A 19,245-nucleotide genomic window follows, 5' to 3' on the forward strand; every position below is an offset into this window, starting at 1 on the left:
CTCCTTTTGTAAACATTTTTGTTATGCATGTGTGGGTGTGAAGAAAAGCTGTGCTTTCGTAAGAATCACTCACAATAGGGCATATCATGCACATGGTACTGAACTTCATGCAGAGATCGGCTGAAACAAGTCAGCCGGGTGAGGCCTAAACTAATACACAAACAGCTCCTTCCTGTTTTCACTGCCAGGTAGGCTTCTGTGGATCATGAGATGTCAAGTGCTGCCTGGTTTTTTTTTCCATCCAAGGCTTGGTGGCATGATGATGAAAAACTTTTGTTTGGGGGGAGGAGGAGAGAATTCCAACCCCTTCCTTCTCCCCAACTCCCTCCTCTCTTCCCTTTTCCCACCCAACCTATTCTACTGTGCTTACCTCAGATTCTTAGGAAAACTAGTACTACATGTTAGTGGAATGTAACCCAGAGTCCACTGCCTCAAAGACCTACTATCTCAATCATCATCAAAGTAAGAAAAGCAGCCTTATAGTTTCGGGTTTTTTTTTCCCAGATTACAAAGACAACTGCTATCATACCATCACCATACACTTCCACTGAAAGTGTGGGTAGGTTTGCTCAGTGCTTAAATAGCAACCAATGAATATCAGATTACATTTCATTTTCCCTATTCTATCCTGCTCCCTCAAACTGCCACCAACTGCCCCCATATTGGCACTGTCATCTGGACAGGCCTGAATCTGCTCCTCCAAATGCCTCTGTCCTCCCTCCCTATATTTTAGGGTTTTTTTTTCTTCATTTCAAGTGAATGAGTGTGATTGTTGTGGAGTGACAGACCACATATATGAATACACCCCAACTCCATGCTGACCCTAAATCCAAATCCCCCACAGGACAGGTCACCCATGCTCGAATCTCTCCAGTGGACACTTAAAGAGGAATTACAGAGAGATATCCGAAGAGCCATCTCCTGCCAAACTTTCCTTATCCCCAAAGCAGACATTCAGTGTGAGTAGTAAAGATAATTGTATAGTACTTTGCAGGACTCAAAGTTCTACTGCACTTACAAGATGGATATCATTACCGATGCTAACAGTGATAATCTGGTTGGCCACCTTTTTTTCCTTGCACAAACTTGCTCTAGGGAAGGAAACAAGGTATACTGAGCTGTCCAGACTATCTTGGGTGATCTACCTCCCCCCACCCCGAACCACACCCATCCCAGCCACGGGTTCACATTCAACATCAACAACCCCTAACGGAAAATGCAGCACTTTACTCTGGACCCTTCTGAGTTGTCTTCCCCACGCTGGCTATGGATGGGCAAGACCCTACAGTGCTTCTGTTCCTTCAGGCCTTTACCCCTACTCTTTCCCTTCTTTGTTGCCGGTGTGAAAGCGTGGATGGGATGATCAGAGACAGGAGAGACAATGTCAAAGAAAAAAATCATCGCAAAAGACAATACCAATCTCTGGGACACAGTATGGACCCACTGTAGGTGAAAAGCACATAAGAAGTTCAACTTCCTATTTTCTTGGTGATGTGGAGAAATTAGTGAGGTGTCCCATGTTCTCGTGACTTAATATTTATGGAGCCATAGTGGCAGGAGAGTTCACAAGAGCAAAACATCCTAACATTTGGGACCTGCCCACAAGGAGCTCATTTTCTCTACTACAACGCCCTCGTTTTGTTTTCCAGTTTGCTTTTTAAACTGGGAAGCCTCATTTGTTGAAAAAGTGAATCTTAGCAGAGAGACGCTTTCTTTCAGGAGACTAAGTTAACCAGACATAGACAAGCCAGTTTCTCCAATGCAGCTCTCCCCGAAGTTTTACAAAGGCTCCTGCAGGGAACTCACTCTTCAAAACATCACCATCTGACAACCTGTGTCCTGTACACTCCCTTACTGAAAAAAACGTGAAACTAGAATAACCAAATACACGTAGCCCTTGAGATGATTCTTCCTCATTAATACCCACACACACACAGACACATAGAGACAGAGACAGAGAGAGAGAGTGAGAGAGAGACACTATGCCCTACCAGTCATTCTGACTACTTCTGCCCAAGAATTTCAAAATGTTAAGCTCAGGGAGTTTTTCTCTGACCTTAGAAATTAGTAAAGCACTGGCAAAAGAGAAAAAGAAGAAAAGGGGTATTAAACCGCCTGCCTTTGAGAGTTGTTATTTTAACACCTCAAGTCACAAATTAACTATAGATCGCTAGCTTCCAGAGTGGTGATGGAGTACGAAACTTCATTTAACTCCCACTTTTTGGTTCCTACAGCTTTGCAGCTGAGATTCCACCACTCATACTGACCACATTCTTACAATCTCACTACTGGCTCTTTCCATCCAATAGATGCTAATCTTCTTATTGGTTTCATTTATTTTTTTTTCCCTCATTTCACATTAAGGAATCGTGTGATCGCTCAGTACATTAATAGGGCAGAAATTTGAGACACAAGCAAACCTGCTGGGTTTTGCTTTTTCTGAAAAGATTAAGCTAGCAAATGTTTCCCTGCAAGCACAGCAGAGCAGATCCTGACCGCCATGAATTCTATAAGGTGCTACCCTCCATTAGTTTTTTTCTGAGATAAAGCAGAGAAAGCCCCACAAACTCATAATTACAGTAGAGCAAAGGAACCCCCACAATCTAATACTAATGCTGCACTAAAAATCAGCTATCCAATAATGAAATTGAATAAAGACATGCAAAATTGCAACGGCAGCTACATACTGTACTGTAGCTCCCTCTGGACTCAAATGGGAGTAAGCCAGACTTTTAAATACTATTTAAGCTTAATCATAGAATAATAATCGTAACAATAATAATGCAGAACCTCAATAGGGATAGAACAAGGGATGTTAACTATCTGGTGTCTTGTACTCTACAGAAATGGTTTTGTTTTCAGAGACCAGTGATACCCTGGAATGGCTATTGGGAAATAATGGCAAATACTAATGATATATTATTATTATTAATATTATTCATTTCATTATTTTTTCTCATGTTTTGGCTATGATTACCCATAAAATAATGATAATAACCATGGTATGTGTTAGACACTTATAAGAAATGTTAGGATAGTCTCTCCTGGTTCAAATAATCATAGTTCTTTTCTCCTCGTTCTATTTCTATTTCGGGAATTAAGTCTGGGCATTTATGTTCAAGGGAAATTCTGAAGGGGATTGGCTGGAAGCACTGTCTTTCACTCTCTTTAACCTAGGGATTTAGGGACTAGTAAGAGGAGAGGGAAGAGTCTGGGGAGTGGCACTTTGTAGACAGAGGTGGGGCTAATGGAAATACTGGAAGCTGGTGAGATTTTGTCTGTGGGCCTGACAAGTGTTTGAACCTTTCCGAAGCCTGCCATAACTAAGGATGAAGAAAAAAAGATCCTTCAGGACAAAAACCGGTTGCATACTCTAAACCCAATCCAAGCAAATAAATATCTTCAATCATGGTATTTATTGAGCGCTCACTGTGTGCTGAACACTGGTAGGGCAAATGCTAGAAAGGTTTTCTGCCCAGGAGTTATTGACACTTAGATTTTAGAAATAGCTTTGGACTATCAGACCACTGTTTCCCTTAGGTCTCATTTAATTATCGGTACTTTTCCTCTGATCCTTTGGGGTTTTGCCTGTGCTAAGGTGGATTGGAATTCTTGAAAAATTAGCCAATTCCCACATTATCATAACCTAAAACATATCCTCAGACCAAGCTTAAGAAGAATTTGCTTCGAACAAGTGTCAGGAAGAGAGCTAGGGGTCATAATGAACCACAAGCTCAATATGAGTCCATTGTTGAAAATGCAAACAGAATTCTGGGTATAGACAAAGAAGTGAAACATGTCAACCACAAGTTACATATGAGTCAGAAATGAATTCTAGCTGAACAATGGGTCACTCACTAGCTCTTCATTTTAACTGCCACTCAAAGATCCCCATTGGCCTACACCAATTCCCAAGGCTGACCTTATGACATAGTTAAACTCTAGCATTGAATAAAAGCTAAAAATTGAAGCAGCATGCTATCCCTGCTCTTTTGGCCAAAGGAAAGAAAACTGACCAATTCACATTGGCTGTGAGTCCCTAGAGGGACAGACAGGGTCCATGCCTATTCCCACTTGTATACTCTTTCCCAGCACTAATTCCAGTGCTCTGCACACTGTAAGTACTGATTAATAAACTGATCAGTACATGTTCCCAAAGGGTATCTCTACTGTCATTCCACCACTGTGCAGATGCATATTTCTGCCGGGCATGAATTTCACCAAATTCCCTCCCCATATTTACTGAATAGAGTCGAACCCTTTAAAATCAAGAATTAACATTTGCAGATCTGGGTGTTTCAGAAGAACACCCACTTGGCAGCCCCAAGAGCTTTTCAGTTTGGGAACACATCTCATTCCACAGCCCCATCTCCCCATGTCTGCCATATTCTATGCAAGTCAAACCTATAGTTCTATCTCTTACCTGTAATCTGACTCTGTCCTTGAGGATTAAAAGGACTTGGTGCAGAATTCAGGGAGGGCCGTGGGTTCTGAGTCGGGACACCTACTCTCATACTGGGATGAGGAATGCGCCCTAAATCACTGAGGCGTTCAGAGAACAAACTAGGTTTAGAGTCATCAAGCTTCTGTCTGTGCCCTGGAAATAGCAAATCATAAAATAAAAGCATTATTAATATGACTGAACAATGACCATATCAAATATTATAAATTTATATATATAGATATAAAAATATATAGATGGGGTATCTGTAAAAACTAGTAATACTAACATTCTATGTTGATATACTGCCTCCTGTCTCAAAGTGCTTAACAAGCTTTATTTGGAGGCAAGTACTGTTATTTCCATTCTATCAATCGATCAGTTGTATTTATTGAGCGCTTACTGTGTGCAGAGCACTATACTAAGCGCTTGGGAGAGTACAATATAACCGAATTGGTAGGCGCGTTCCCTGCCCACGACAAAGCAGCATGACCTAGTGGACAGATCACGGACCTGGGAGTCTGAAGGACCTGGGTTCTAATCCCAGCTCCGCCACTTGTCCGCTCTGTGACCTTGGGCAACTCGCTTCACTCACTTCGCTTCTCTGGGCCTCAGTTACCTCATCTGTAAAATGGGGATTAAGACTGTGAGCTCCATATGGGACAGGGACTGTGTCCAACCTCATTAGTGTGTATCTACCCCAGTGCTGAGAAAAGTGCTTGACACAAAGTGTTTAACAAATATTATTAGTAACGAGCTTGCAGTCTAGAGGACCTTACAATCTAGAGGAGAAAAAAACAAAAATGTTGAGTGACTGCCTGCAGGAAAGACATCATCATCAGGTCTCCTGGTTCTTACTACTCTATCCTCTGAACTATGATACCCCTATTCCTGAAAGGATCTTGGACCATAAACAGAGCCAAGATATGGTCTTTATGAAAAACTGACAGGAGGAACTGAAGGTTCAGAGTCTTCTGCATGTAAGGCACTGCTCTTGGCATTTCCTGCTGCTGGGATAAATATGGTGCACTATAATGATACAGGCAGAATGGGTTATGGAAAAGAGAATGTAATTAACGAGGACATTTTCCAAGAAGTGTCCAAGCTTTTTTTTCCCCCTTTTGAGTTAAAACTATATTTTATGCATCATCTCTGGAGCCTTTTATCAAAGACTAATACCGAAAACTGTGCTCTTACAAGGGGAATAATGTGTGTGTGATGGGAAAGAAGTAAAAGATGAAGTATGATTAAACCCACCCTTCTACATTTCTCACTTCCTTTCATTTACCAGAGACAGGGGAAAAGAGAAAAGTGTACTGAACTCTCTCCCCTGTAATACTGCAAACTCCTTGAAGGTAGGAATAAAGTCTACAAATTCTATTTGTATTTCCCCAAGTTCTTAGTTCAGTGACCTGCACCATTATGCACTCTTAAATCTACTGACTGACTGATTCTCTTTCCATAAACTCGTAAATAATACTTTACATTTGTATAGCACTTTGCTTTTTCTAAATCATTGGTATTTGAGTGCTTACTGTAGTGCTTTCACATTGCTCATCTTTTTTGTCCCCACATTTCTGTGAGGTAGAGAGAGGTAGTTAATATTCCATTTTAAACATGAGGAAACTGAAGCACAGAAAGGTTAAGTGACCTGCCGAGGTCTCACAGTGGAGAAGTGGGATTAACCCAAAATTTGCCAATTCCCAGACCCAACCAAGCCCATTCTAGTAGACCCCACTGTCTCCCTAGTAGACAGTCAGCTAAAGCAAATAATGAATGGGAGGAACACGAGCGGTAGCCTCTGAAAATAGAATCCCGTCCAACGGACATTACGGCTATTTTAGTCCGCAGAAATAGCGAGTGGTAGTCGTGGTGGTTTTTTGACTATTGCTCTTCCCCTCAAAGTGAGAGACCTTGGGGGTCTTGTGTAGGGGAGGTTTTCCAGAAGGCATGCTGCTTTTTCCCCTGAAAATCAGCCTCCAGTGAAAGTTAATACACGTCCCACGGAGGGAGTATGGCTCTGAGAACAGACCATACTGAGTTTGAGTCCAACAGAAAATACACACGTGGGTTTTTTGCCTGGGGACTTCTCTTTTCTGCCTGGGCTAACAACTGTCGGACAGGAAAATCTACCAACAGCCCTTCCCCCAGGCACATCTAGGGAGGCATACTTGGGAAGCAAAAGTGATTTAAAAAAAGAAAAGGCAAAGGAGACAGGGCGGGCAGAAGTGGGGGCTGCGGACATCAATCAATCAATGGTATTTATTCATTCATTCATTCATATTTATTGAGCGTTTACTGTGTGCCGAGCACTGTAATAGAGTATAATACAACAACAGACAGATTCCCTGCCCATAATGAGCTTACAGTCATTTACTGAGCGCTTACTGAATGCAGAGCACTGTACTAAGCCCTTGGGAGTGACACAAGTCTCCTTCTCTACTGAGGTCTGCGGAGCAGTTCTTTCCCACCAAATCCACCATCATGAGGAAGCTTCACCCCACAGGAAACAAGCCAAGAGAAACGAAAGCTGCAGACCTGGGCTCTCCATTAAGATGCTGGTGTCTGTCCGCGGGACAGTGTCTCTCTCCCTTCCCCAGACAATAACCCTAATTCCCTTGAATGACAAAACCATAAAGTTTGTTGTCAGGCTGGAGAAGCAGCATGGCTTGCTGGCTAGAGCCCGGTACTGGAGTCAGAAGGACCCGGGTTCTAATCCCGGCTCTGCCCCAAGTCTGTTCCGTGCCCTCGGACAACTTGCTTCACTCACTTCACTTCTCTGGGCCTCAGTTACCTCATCTGTAAAATGGGGATTAAGACTGTGAGCTCCATATGGGACAGGGACTGTGTCCAACCTGATTAATTTGTACCTACTCCAGCTCTTAGAACAGTGGTGGGCACATAGTAAGCACTTAACAAGTACCATAGTTATTAGTATTAGATTCCCAAACTTTTCCTAGTACAATCCTCACACTAAAGAAGGAGGGGCTGAATTTTAAGACTGTTTTAGGGACCCTGGGTATTTCTCTAGCCAAGAGGGCAACTGAGTTCTAAATTTTAAAGGAGCCACATGGATGTACTTTTTGTGTATGTTGTTGTCTAAGATTCTTGAAGCTGCTCTGGAGGATTTATACTACCTGGACAGTGTGTAGTTTAGATGTGAAATTACAGCAGGTTTTTTTTTAATCCTCCCTAAACTGAAAGGAGAGGCCTATGGAGGCTTCACACCTACAGAGTTCGGCATTCAGAAGCCCTCATTTTCCAACTCCTGGAGTTCTGTGGTATTATCAACCATATGGGCCAAACCCTCAGTGAATTTTTTTCAATCTTTTGTCAGAATGGCCTCACCCAGCTTCCTCCCCTATTCCAGAGTAAGGCCAGGGTCTAGCTGGGCCTCATGGCTCTCCCGGCAAGGGAAGGAAAAAAAAATATGACGAACCTCGTCGGCCTCTTTCTTTTCTTAATAGTGTTTGTTAAGCACTTCCTATGTGCCAGGGACTGTGCTAAGCACTTAGGCTAGCTTCAGTATACAACTTCACCCTGAACTGTTTTGTTTCTTGCCCATGTTTCAAATAAAAATGGTAGCTGCAGATGCCTACTCAAGGGTTGATGGGATTGGCTATCAAATCAAGTCCAGATATATACTGGAGCCAAAGTCATAGAAGGAAGAAAAGGGAGGAGAAGATTACAAACGATCATTCATTAGGTAACTGTATAAAGTGGGTTGACCAAGTATTGCATGCACCTAAGAAACACCGCTATGTTCCCTCTCACTCCTGAAGAACCGTCCATTCCATCTTATGCCCTGGGTGCTTAAGTCTGGCTAAAAGGCCCAGTGGGTCCCATGGGAGTCCACAGGAGCTAGGGACATCCAGTCAGACCCCAATATCATCCCCGAGTTGTTCACAGACCATCAAACTGAAAGTCATTTGCAGCATGGCCTCGTGGATAGAGTAGGGGCCTGAGATTCAGACAGACCTGGGTTTTAATCCCAATTCTGCCATATGTCTGCTGGCTGATCTTGGTCAAGTCTCTTCACTTCTCTGTGCTTCAGTTACCTCATCTGTAAAATGGGAATTGAGACTGGCAGCTCTATGTGGGAAAGGGACTGCATTCCACCCGATTATCTTCTATCTACCCAATGCTTGGTACAGTGTCTGCCACATAGTAAGCACTTAACAAATACCACAATTATTATTATAAAAGTGACAGAGGAAAGGAGACAGGAGGACATAAGAGCTGGTAGACAGATCATCTGGTTCAACCCAAGGTGTGTATCTGTTAAACCTGATTCATTTTTGGTGATTCTTTCCCAAACGCTCCCTTGCCCCTCCCCCAACCCCTGAACTGCCCTAACTTGATGCTGCAGTTCCCTCTCTTTCCACTGCTTTCTTTCCCTAGCACTTGTAGAAGATTAAAACCAGCAATCGGAGTTGGTAGAGGTGATAGTTTTGTCGGTGACTCACCCCAAAACTACAAGAAGGAAGAGTGGGAGGGAGTGGAAGGAGGCAAATAAGAGAAGGAGCATCTTGTTCATCAGTTGCCTTCTAGATTGCCACCCCTGCATGCCCAACTGACACAACCTTTGCTTGCAGCGGATCTGGAGGTTTAGAGATGGAGAGGCCAGTGACAGGCACTGCCCCCCACACAACTATCAGTCCAAGCAGGTTGGAAATCGAATATTCACAAACGGCAAAGAAGCCAAGTGTTGAGGCTGCATTTCCAAACTTTCAGGAGGTCTTTCTGGAAATCAGACAAGAAGCTCCCTTTCAGCCTGTTTGGGTCAATTTCATATGGGTGGCAACCCCAAGAGGTAGAGATGCTGAAGAGCCTAGACAAGTTTATCCTGAAAGAAGAAGCTGTAGAAAGTGTTCAGTTACAGAGCTTGTGGTATCCCCATTAAATGATAATAATAATAATTGTATTTGTTAACTGCTTATTATGTGCCAGGCATCGTTCTAAGCTCTGGGGTGGATACAAGCAAATCGGGTTGGACAAAGTCCCTGTCCCATGTGGGGCTCACACTCTCAATCCCCATTTTACAGATGAGGTAACTGAGGCTCAGAGAAGTGAAACGACTTGCCCAGGGTCACACAGCAGACACATGGAGAAGTAAGGATTAGGACCCAGGACCTTCTGACTCCCACACACGTGCTCTATCCACTATGCCATGCTACTTCTCAAAGATATACCTAACATCTAAGATAGGTTCTAGTGTGAAACTACTGAGCTGCCTAGGGGGATAAAATCAGCTGTTTTCTTTTGGGCTTTTTTTTAATGGTATTTTTTTAAGCTCTTACTTTGTGCCAGGCACAGAACTAAGCTCTGGGATAGATACATGGTAATCAAGTTGGACACAGTCCATGTCCTGCATGGGACTCACAGTCTTAATCCCCATTTTACAGATGAGGTAACTGAAGCATAGAGAAGTGAAGTGACTTACCCAAGGTTGCAGAGCAGAAAAGTGGAAGAGCTTGCTAATAATGCCCCACCAAAGCAAAAATAGTTTAAAAGTCTGTCCTTCCACTTTATTCTCCAATTATAAGTGATTTAAATGGCATAAACATCACATAATTGTTCATATTTGCCCATAAGGGGCACTGGGCAGGGGTCTGTTCAGTACCCGATGGCAGATTTTTGATTGAATCCATTAAGAGTCCCCTCTAAACACACACATGCCACCCCAACATCTGCTACTGATCCACAAGTTTCACTGGGTTTGGCAGTTCATTACCACTTTTGATCACTCACTCAAACAGTGGTGTTTATGGAGTGCTTACTGCATGCAGAGCACTTTACTAAGCACTTGGGAGAGTACAACATAACAGAGTGGGTAGACACATTCCTTCCCACAACTAGCTTACGCTCTAGAGGATGCCTATTGCAAACTGCTGCCATTCTTTAGAAAATGGATAGTGCAGAGTGAAGTCTTGAGGCTCACAACTCTGCTGACTGGCTGTGGGCTAGAATGTCGTCCTTGCCTGCTGAAGGTGCAGAGCAGGATGTGGGGAGATGATTGGTGGGATGGAGAAGGTGGGGTTTGTATAGTGATTTTGTGGAGAGCAGGCCAATACTGGATGATTAGTGGGCTAGTGTGAGCATAGTCTGAGGGTTTGCTCCACCCTGAAACGCATTATCAATGGGAAATGCATTATCCCAGCTCTGCCACTTGTCAGTTGTGTGACTGTGGGCAAGTCACTTACCTTCTCTGGGCCTCAGTTCTCTCATCTGTAAAATGGGGATTGACTGTGAGCCTCATGGGGGACAACCTGATTAAGCTGTATCTACCCCAGCGCTTAGAACAGTGCTCTGCACGTAGTAAGCATTTAACAAATACCAACATTATTAAATACCAACATTATTATCAAGGGATTGCATGGAATCTCCCCCTGAAGTGTGAAGATGGAGGAATGGGCCCAGAGACTTGCAATTCTTGCCCCTATAACCGAACACAGGAAATGCAATGTGGATCAGCCTAAACTTGATCCATCAATGGTATATATTGAATGCTTATTGGGTGACAACTATAAGCTTCTCACTGTAAGACTCTAGACCGTATGCTCGTTACGAGCAGGGAGTGTAACTGCCAATTCTAATGTATCGTATTCTCCCAAGCGCTTAGTACAGTGCTCTGCACGCAGTGCTTGGTAAATACCACTGATTGATTGGTTGCACAGCACTGTACTAAGCACTTGGGAGAGGACAACACAACTGAGTTGGTAGACATAATCCCTGCCCACAATGAGTTGATTAATGCTGTCCCCACTTTCTATTTTCTTTTCGAAAGTAATGTTGGGAATTATGCAAGGAGTATTTCAGTAAACATAGCTGCAGGGATACTATGATCTTCCCTGAGCCTAGGGCTATGGGAAGTAGTAAAGAAGCATGGACAAGACAAGAATGTAACAAGTAACAGTGGTCAATGCCTCAAGTCCAGGAAAAATTATGAGGGCTGGCAAAATTTATAGTGCCCCAGAGATCTATTTGAAGATATTAGCAAAGTTGTATAACCAGGTAGACCCCATAAGGTGGGTTCAGGAGCACGCATTCCTTCTTTTTCAAATTGTGAATTTATGACTCCGCCTGGGCCCTGGGGAATTGTTTTACTACAATAAGAAGCCAAGTCAAAATGGGTCTCCCATTTTTCACTTATGACAAATAAAATCCGTAACACCAAACCACATTACAGCTATACTTGAGTGATGAGCCAGGAGAAGAAGACGTGCTTAAGCCAAAGGCCGCCAGGAAATTCTTATTGAACAAGAGAATGAGAAGATGAAAGGAAGGAACCTGACTTAAGTAGAAGATGGAGCACCTCACTGTGGAGGGAGAGCTAAAGATCACATCCAAATACCCAAAGAGAATAAACCCCAAAGAGGAATAAGGCAAAAAAAAATGGGAAAATGCATGCAATCTATTTGAGGCTCTTTAGACAAAAGCTGTCTTTCATCTTGATGCTGATATATGCCTCTGTTGACAGAAAAATTCCTTATCCCTTGAGACTAGGCTAGCTCAAGCTATATTTCTCTGTCTCCAGATCTGTTGGCAATTTATTTCTTGAAAATTTCAGTTCTCCTCCATCAGCGTGCCTTGGGAAAAAAGAAAACCCTCTCCCGGAGTAGTGGTATCTGCTCTAGGGGTCGTCTAGCCGCTCTATCTACCATCCTACATCAGGTTAAGTAACCTTACTGGTCTAGGTCAAAGCTTTCCTGTGCTCTCAAGTCTTTTGGCACTGTATGTTCTCTCAGTAACTTCTGAGCCATGCCGACAGTCACTCAATTAGTTTCAGATCTTGAGAGAGCGGTGTTGATCCTGGAGGGGGAAATGATGTTCAAAAGCTTGTTTTTTAAAACGTTTTCAGAAAGAGAGAAAAAAAATTCCCCTCAAAAGTTGAGTGTTTTTGGCTGAATGTGACTTTTGTTACAACAAAGCCATGTGCAAAAGAGTAAAGCGTGATCAAAGGTCACCACATTCACACATCCATGGGCCTGAGAGCAGAGGCTCTTGGGCTGGCAGAAGGGGGGACAAGGGGGGTTTAGCACTAAGCAGTGATCTAGCCAGCCAGTCAATTCTGCCCCATCCAGCAACTTTAATCCTAATGTGACTCAGAGATTTAAAGGTTTTGAGAATGACTACATAACAGCTCCTCTGCTCCAGCAGCTAGTAGAAGCCCCAGTTTACCTAATAATCTCCCTAATTCCTAAACCGTACATCATGAATTTGCTACGTTAGACAGAGGTGCCAATCCAGTCTGGGAACTAAGAAAACAATGGTGGCTTTATCTCTCCATTGCTCACTCCAATTTAGCACACTTGTTAAGCTTATTGAGTAAGGCAAAACAACCTTAGACATCTACCTAGCTGTCTTAAATTGCCTCACTTCCCTATTAAAACATTTATCCAGGGCCCTCTTGCTGACAGTTAAGTCCTATCTTCAAGGTTCAGAAAGTTTCTGGACATTTTCTGTGGAGAGCTCTTGCCTGTAAATCCCCCCGTCCTCCCTGCTGTGTGAACTTGGGTGAGTCACTTAACTTTTCTGTGCTTCAGTTTCCCCATTTGCAAAATAGAGATTCAATATCCGTTCTCCTTCCTACTTAGACTGAGAGTCCCAAGTGGGACACGGACAGTGTCCCACTTAATTCTTGTATCTTTCCAGAGCTTAGTACAGTGTTTGGCACATAATAACCCCTTAACCAGAACACAATTATTATTACTTTTATTATCACCATAGCCCAAGTTGATTAAACTAAAGAGCATATTGAAGATCAATCTTTTTAAATCTTTTGTAAGAGGTTTTAATAAATGTCCATTTCTGCCACTATTATACAGCAGATGGGAAATGTGCCTACCAATCTGTTATATTGATTCATCCACCCTCTAGACTGTAAGCTCATTGTGGGAGGGGAATGTGTCTGTTGTGCTATTGGTACACTGTACTCTTCCAAGCACTCAGTACAGTGCTCTGCACACAACAGTGCTCAATAAATATTACTGGCTGACTTGACAGTGCTTAGGCCAATACTCTGCACACAGTATGTGTTCAATAAATACAACCGATTGATTGATTTTTGTACCCAAGTCCATCGTGAAAATTCACCTTGGGGCTCCATTTTATACAGCAAGTAAACAATAAATGACTAAATCAACTTCCAAGAGGGAGAGAGAGCACATCAAAATAACAGACAAGTGGCATGTCTAAGTGGCAAAAAGTAGCTAATAAATACAACCTGTGCCATGCCCAAGTCAAGGTTATCTTAGGCCATGATGATACTTTTTCAATCTATGTTTTTTATGAGCCTGAAGAAACTGATGATCCCATTCTCCAATCATCAAATTCTTTCTGTCACAGAATCATTAATCCATGGGCTGGGTGAAACTCTTCCTTGTCCACCCAGTCCACCCACCTGCCTCTCCCCACCTAAATTATTCCAAACAAATTGGACTCTGTCCTAGTCACACAATGTCCTTTGGCCATTTTTTTTTTTTTTCAGATGGACATGAGGAGAGAAGTCTGATTCATAATGTTTCCCCTCGCAAACACGAATCTTGCTCATGTCCATCCAGTCACCTTTCATCATGCTATTTAAATGCTGTGCTAACCTGCTACTGAGGTAATAATGTTGGTATTTGTTAAGCGCTTACTATGTGCCGAGCACTGTTCTAAGCACTGGGGTAGATACAGGATAATCAAGTTGTCCCACATGAGGCTCACAGTTAATCCCCATTTTACAGATGAGGGAACTGAGGCCCAGAGAAGTTAAGTGACTTGCCCACAGTCACACAGCTGACAAGTGGCAGAGCCGGGAATCGAACCCATGACCTCTGACTCCGAAGCCCAGGCTCTTTCCACTGAGCCACGCTGCTTGTGAACCCAGTCGAGCTTGCAAGATACTCTTGTCCCATGGATGGGATTTCGTACCTTTTCTTAAAATGTATACCCACCGTGAACCTCCATAAAGCCCTCTCCCTCCATGTTTCCCATGATTTTTCTTGTTCCTTTAAATATCCCTGGTCTGTTGTCCCCTCCTATAGTCACCCAGTGAAATATCTTGAAACCATTGTATTGATTGGAACAAAAGCCCAGGGAAAAGAGAACAGATTAAGGGGAGAGGCAAGAGGGGAAAAAGAATAAAGAAATTGTGAGAGCAGAAATTTAGACCTGTTGACCACTTCAAAAGTTTCCTAGTGATGAAGGGGTCTGGATGTCCAGGGAGCTAAGGATGACACTGACCTAGAGCTGTGTAATCATCTTCAGAATAGCTCTGATTGTGAGAAATCATTATTATCAATGATAGTAATGAAAAGTATAATTGTGTTATTTGTTAAGTGCTATGTGCCAAGCACTGACCTAAGCTTGGAGGAGATACAAGATATTTAGGTCAGAAAGAGCCCCTTTCCTACATAGTTGAGAATCAAACTATCTGCCACTATGTGGTGATGGGACAAAGGTCAAAAGCCCAAATTTAGATTAGGTAATAGAGAAGAATTTCCCACAGCAGGATTCAGTCACTTTAGAAATGGTTGTTGGGAAAGGCTGCTTGCTGAATCATCGCTTATTCAAAAGCCACTATTTGTCCCCGTCCACAAACGCTATTTCTGGAGAAGTTAAATGAGATGGGCTCAATAACTGACGTGGGGTCCTAGAAGTTTTAAGGTTTTGAGAGTCAGCACCCCACCATTCTAATGACTGGCCTAGTTACCATCGAAGGGAACTCTCTGTACTTCGTCCCAGAACTCAAAAAGTACATCAGATGTGACGACGACAGCTCGAGTTCTACATCGTTTTAAAGAGAGTAAAAATAAGGCCATTAATCAATCGCCACCCAGAAATGGTTGCATGCTGAATCTTCCCAAACAGCATTCCAGAAATGAGCCAACACAGCTTCTATTTACTGAGTCCATCTTAATATAAATATTGATTTCCGAAAAAAAAAAAACATATAATGACTGTGCATCTTCAAGAGCCCTTATTCAGTCTCCACCACTGAGTCAGACGCACGATGTGACACTCAAAGTTCATGGGGACAAAGGGGAAAAAAACTTTTCACCCAAGAGATCAGGTTTGGAGTCTTTCCAGTCTCTTGGGTAAATATGTAATTATGGGAAGAAAAATATAACATGCCCAAGAGACATAATTACATAATTAGGCCATGGGCTCTCTACAAGAAAAGTTATTATAATAATTCATGAGACAAATATTGCGCATGCTCAATAGCTGCTTCTAATAAGCTGACTTGGGAGAAAATATTTAGGTTTTTTAATTTTGTTTTGTTTTTTAATAGCTTCAGGCACCAGTGTGTATTAAGGATTGAAGAGCCTGTTCTTCTTAATGCTCATGAGATACCGACATTTATTTTCATAGGAGTTAAATGAACAGAGAGAGAATTAAAGGGAGGCTCAGACCATCAGTGCAAAGTTTTCCTTTCTAAAAGTTGAACTTTGGGTCCAAACAATCCCAAAACAAATTGAGGCTGCCAGGAAATAAATCTCATTTCTATTTTGGGGGATGGGATGTTTGTTGCCTTCTATCTAGAAACAGGCTTCATTCAATCTCATCCTTGAGTTTGAAAGGGGAAAAAAAAAAAAACAGACCTATCTACATTTGGAGCTGAGAATTTTCAGCCAGTAGCCAATCACAAACAGCTGATCTTTCAATCTTTGGAAGAAAAGACCACAGTTATTCGGTCAAACCAATACCAGTTTCTCTTCAGGAATAGCATCCTGGTGCCCAGGGGTCTAGATAAGGGCTACTCTTTCTGGAATCAACACAAACCAACAGCGTCACTGTTTCATTCAGTGACCAAAAAAAGCATATGGGAAGCAAAGGAAGAGAGGAAAGGCTCTAGGAAGATGGTTGTGAACAGGAAACCTGTCTACCGGCTCTGTGCAAAGAGTGGCTCAGTGGAAAGAGCATGGTCTTGGGAGTCAGAGGTCATGGGTTCGAATCCCAGCTCTGCCACTTGTCAGCTGTGTGACTGTGGGCAAGTCACTTAACTTCTCTGTGCCTCAGTTACCTCATCTGTAAAATGGGGATTAACTGTGAGCCTCACGTGGAACAACCTGATTACCCTGTAACTATCCCAGTGCTTAGAACAGTACTCTGCACATAGTAAGCGCTTGACAAATACCAACATTATTATTACTCTCCCAAGCACTTAATATGATGCTCTGCACACAGAGGTGCTCAAAAAATACATTGATTGATTGAAGATGAAGAAGACAAAAGGAAGACTGACAGAGTGAAAGGGACTGGAGAAGTGAAAGGGAGTAAACAAGAGAAAGAAAGAAAAAATATGTCAGGAAAAGGGAAAAGTAAAATAAAGAGAACTAAAAAAAGGAGAAGGAGGTTTCAATTGAAGTTCCAGATATCTGGTTTGTCACATTCAGTTTTATAATACCCCACTGTTTTATTCCAGTGACTGCTTGATTGGACAAGTATTCTACACTTTCTCCATCATAGCTTCTGCCCACCTTTCCTTCTCACTTCATTTATATTTCTATTTAAATCAGTAATGTCTAGTACTGTGCAATGTTGCGCACACAGTAGTCAATAAACCTCCTACGATGATGGCAATGAAAAGCAGTTCTCCCGCTTTCTTGCCCTACTCTCTCTGCATGCTGCTCCCCAATACTCTCTCTGGTGCAACAGAATGATAAGGGGTCTACTGCATCTTTATTTTTGCCTTCTGAGTACTGACAATGGCACGGTTAATTACACACAAACGCACACACACACACGAGTTCTTCATAAGCACATTCACAAGCACGTAGCAACAGTGTGAGGGAGGAGAGGAAGAAAAAAACACTCTGTAACTTTTGTTCACCTTTTTGTTCCACAAGGGAACATAAAGCATCACTGTGTGTTTGCCAGTAATCCAGCTAAACATGGTTGGCATCGTTCTTCAAAGATTCTAACTACAACTAGCACACAAACAGACACTGTCACGCAATTCCTTGATCCCTGGCTTAATTCCCTCTGTATGCTATCCACTCAGTTCCTCTTTCCTTATTTTTGGCCTGTGTATTTTTCTTTAGGGAAAAAGAAAACTACACAGAAGCATTTTAGTGTACTGGACTCCTCCCTTGATGATTGCAGCAGCAGAACCAGCATCTTTCACATTTGCCAGCTCTCCACTAAATAGAAAACACTGAAAAAGGTAAAATGAGAGTTAAAGAATCAGCCATCTCCTAAAGCCTAACCTTACTGCACTAATAGCCGTAGAAATCTTAGCGGTGGGGGAAAGTAAAAGGAAAGAAGAAAAAAAATTATGAGAAAAAAAAACTTTTTTGCTTAAATTGGCCTTAGTCCAATTGGCAAGGAGAGGTGGTTTTCTTAACGCTTGCGAAACCTGATTACTTTAAAGGAATGAAGAGAAGGCGATGTAAACACAATCATTAAAACAGATTTAAGATACTTAGGTTTAATCTAGTCTAAGACCTCTCCAATTGTATTCCGCTTTACAATTCTGTGCTTGCTAGACATCAATGAGGTGCATTTCAGTTTCTTCTAACCGAGGTATATTATGGTCTGAGGTCTGTGGTTACCGTTTGAGTTTGGGCATGGAAGAAACAGCAGTTTAAGCAATAATGTATGGATGGCTGTTAGGTACTTTATCTTTCAGAGGTCTGTTTTACTACATTAAAGGACTATTGTGTTTATATCTACACAACAGGTCTTAAACAGATTGTTTAAACATGATTAAACAAGAGATGTTTCTGAAATAGCCCTCCTAATAAAATTCAGATGGCTAAAGAGCTGAGAAATGCTGTCGACAATAAAAAAGGCCATTTCAATCTAAGCTTGCAAGGGTAACATGATATAAACTCCAAAAGAAAACAGTTTTTACAAGTTAGACTTGAAGGATTATCTCATGTATCAGCACCCTTTTTTGCCGAATAACGTTTATCCACCTATCCACCCATCCTTAATGCTGTTGCACAATTTACTGCAGCTTTGATAGACAGATAATTGCTTTATCCACCCATGTGTAATAAATGGTGTCTATTGTGTTAATCCTGGTATTCTTATCTTCTGTGAACTCCAAATAAGTAACTGGAAACCCCACTCTTTCATTCCCAAACTACTGGAGTTTACCCACACTCAGATCTGCTAAAGTGTTCTTTTTACATTCCACCCTGATGTGCCAGGTGCCAAGTATTTTGAGTAGTATCAAGTTATTGTTATATAAAAAGGGCACCTAAAAATAAGGTTGAATGGAGTTAGAACACTTCATGTCACAGGCTTTTTTCAAATCACAAGAAGACTGGAAATGAGATTTCATTCTCAAGCAGAATTAAACCAGTATCCAAACCGGGCTTCTGTTTAATCTGCCTGAAATTCATTATCATCCCACAAGTATCATGAAAGTGTCAGTCTGTTTCTATTTTCAGAAAAGAAAAACTTGAGAATTATTTTTGGGGACTACTTTTGTATTTTTTCCAAAATGTCAAAATCTCTCAAAGTTTCAGTCTTGATTTGGGGGCAACTAATCAGTAATGACAGTTTGATGAATGTCTCTATCGTTTCCTTGGGAAATCTACAAAGAATTGTTTTCCCCAAAATATACATATACATACATATAATTAACATCCTGAATGGGTCACTTACATTTCCTTTTAAAGGTTGGAGTCTAAATAAAGGGAGCAAGGCTAAGGGGCTACTGCATTGGCAGCTGTCCTATTCCTCGAGGTTGATTAGACAAGAGTGAAACTCTTGTAATAATAATAATAATACTAAATAGTATTTGTTAAGTGCTTACTATGTACCAAGCACTGTACTAAGAACTGGGGTAGATACAAGATAAT

At 42.0% G+C, this 19,245-nt stretch overlaps 1 protein-coding gene across 4 annotated transcripts in view; it reads right to left on the reverse strand.

Annotated features, from left to right (window-relative positions):
- Positions 1–19,245, reverse strand: part of RUNX2 (RUNX family transcription factor 2) — a 308,136-nt gene that overhangs the window by 146,007 nt on the left and 142,884 nt on the right. For 2 of the 4 annotated variants that reach the window (XM_039913020.1, XM_029071791.2), the window contains one exon: positions 4,424–4,597. The exons of the other annotated variants lie outside the window; for them this stretch is intronic. In XM_039913020.1, the coding sequence (XP_039768954.1) occupies positions 4,424–4,597 (174 nt within the window). The remainder of the gene's footprint in view (positions 1–4,423; positions 4,598–19,245) is intronic. 4 annotated transcript variants of the gene reach the window in all.

The sequence above is a fragment of the Ornithorhynchus anatinus genome, chromosome 9, assembly GCF_004115215.2.
Source record: "Ornithorhynchus anatinus isolate Pmale09 chromosome 9, mOrnAna1.pri.v4, whole genome shotgun sequence".
Taxonomy (NCBI): Eukaryota; Metazoa; Chordata; class Mammalia; order Monotremata; family Ornithorhynchidae; genus Ornithorhynchus; species Ornithorhynchus anatinus.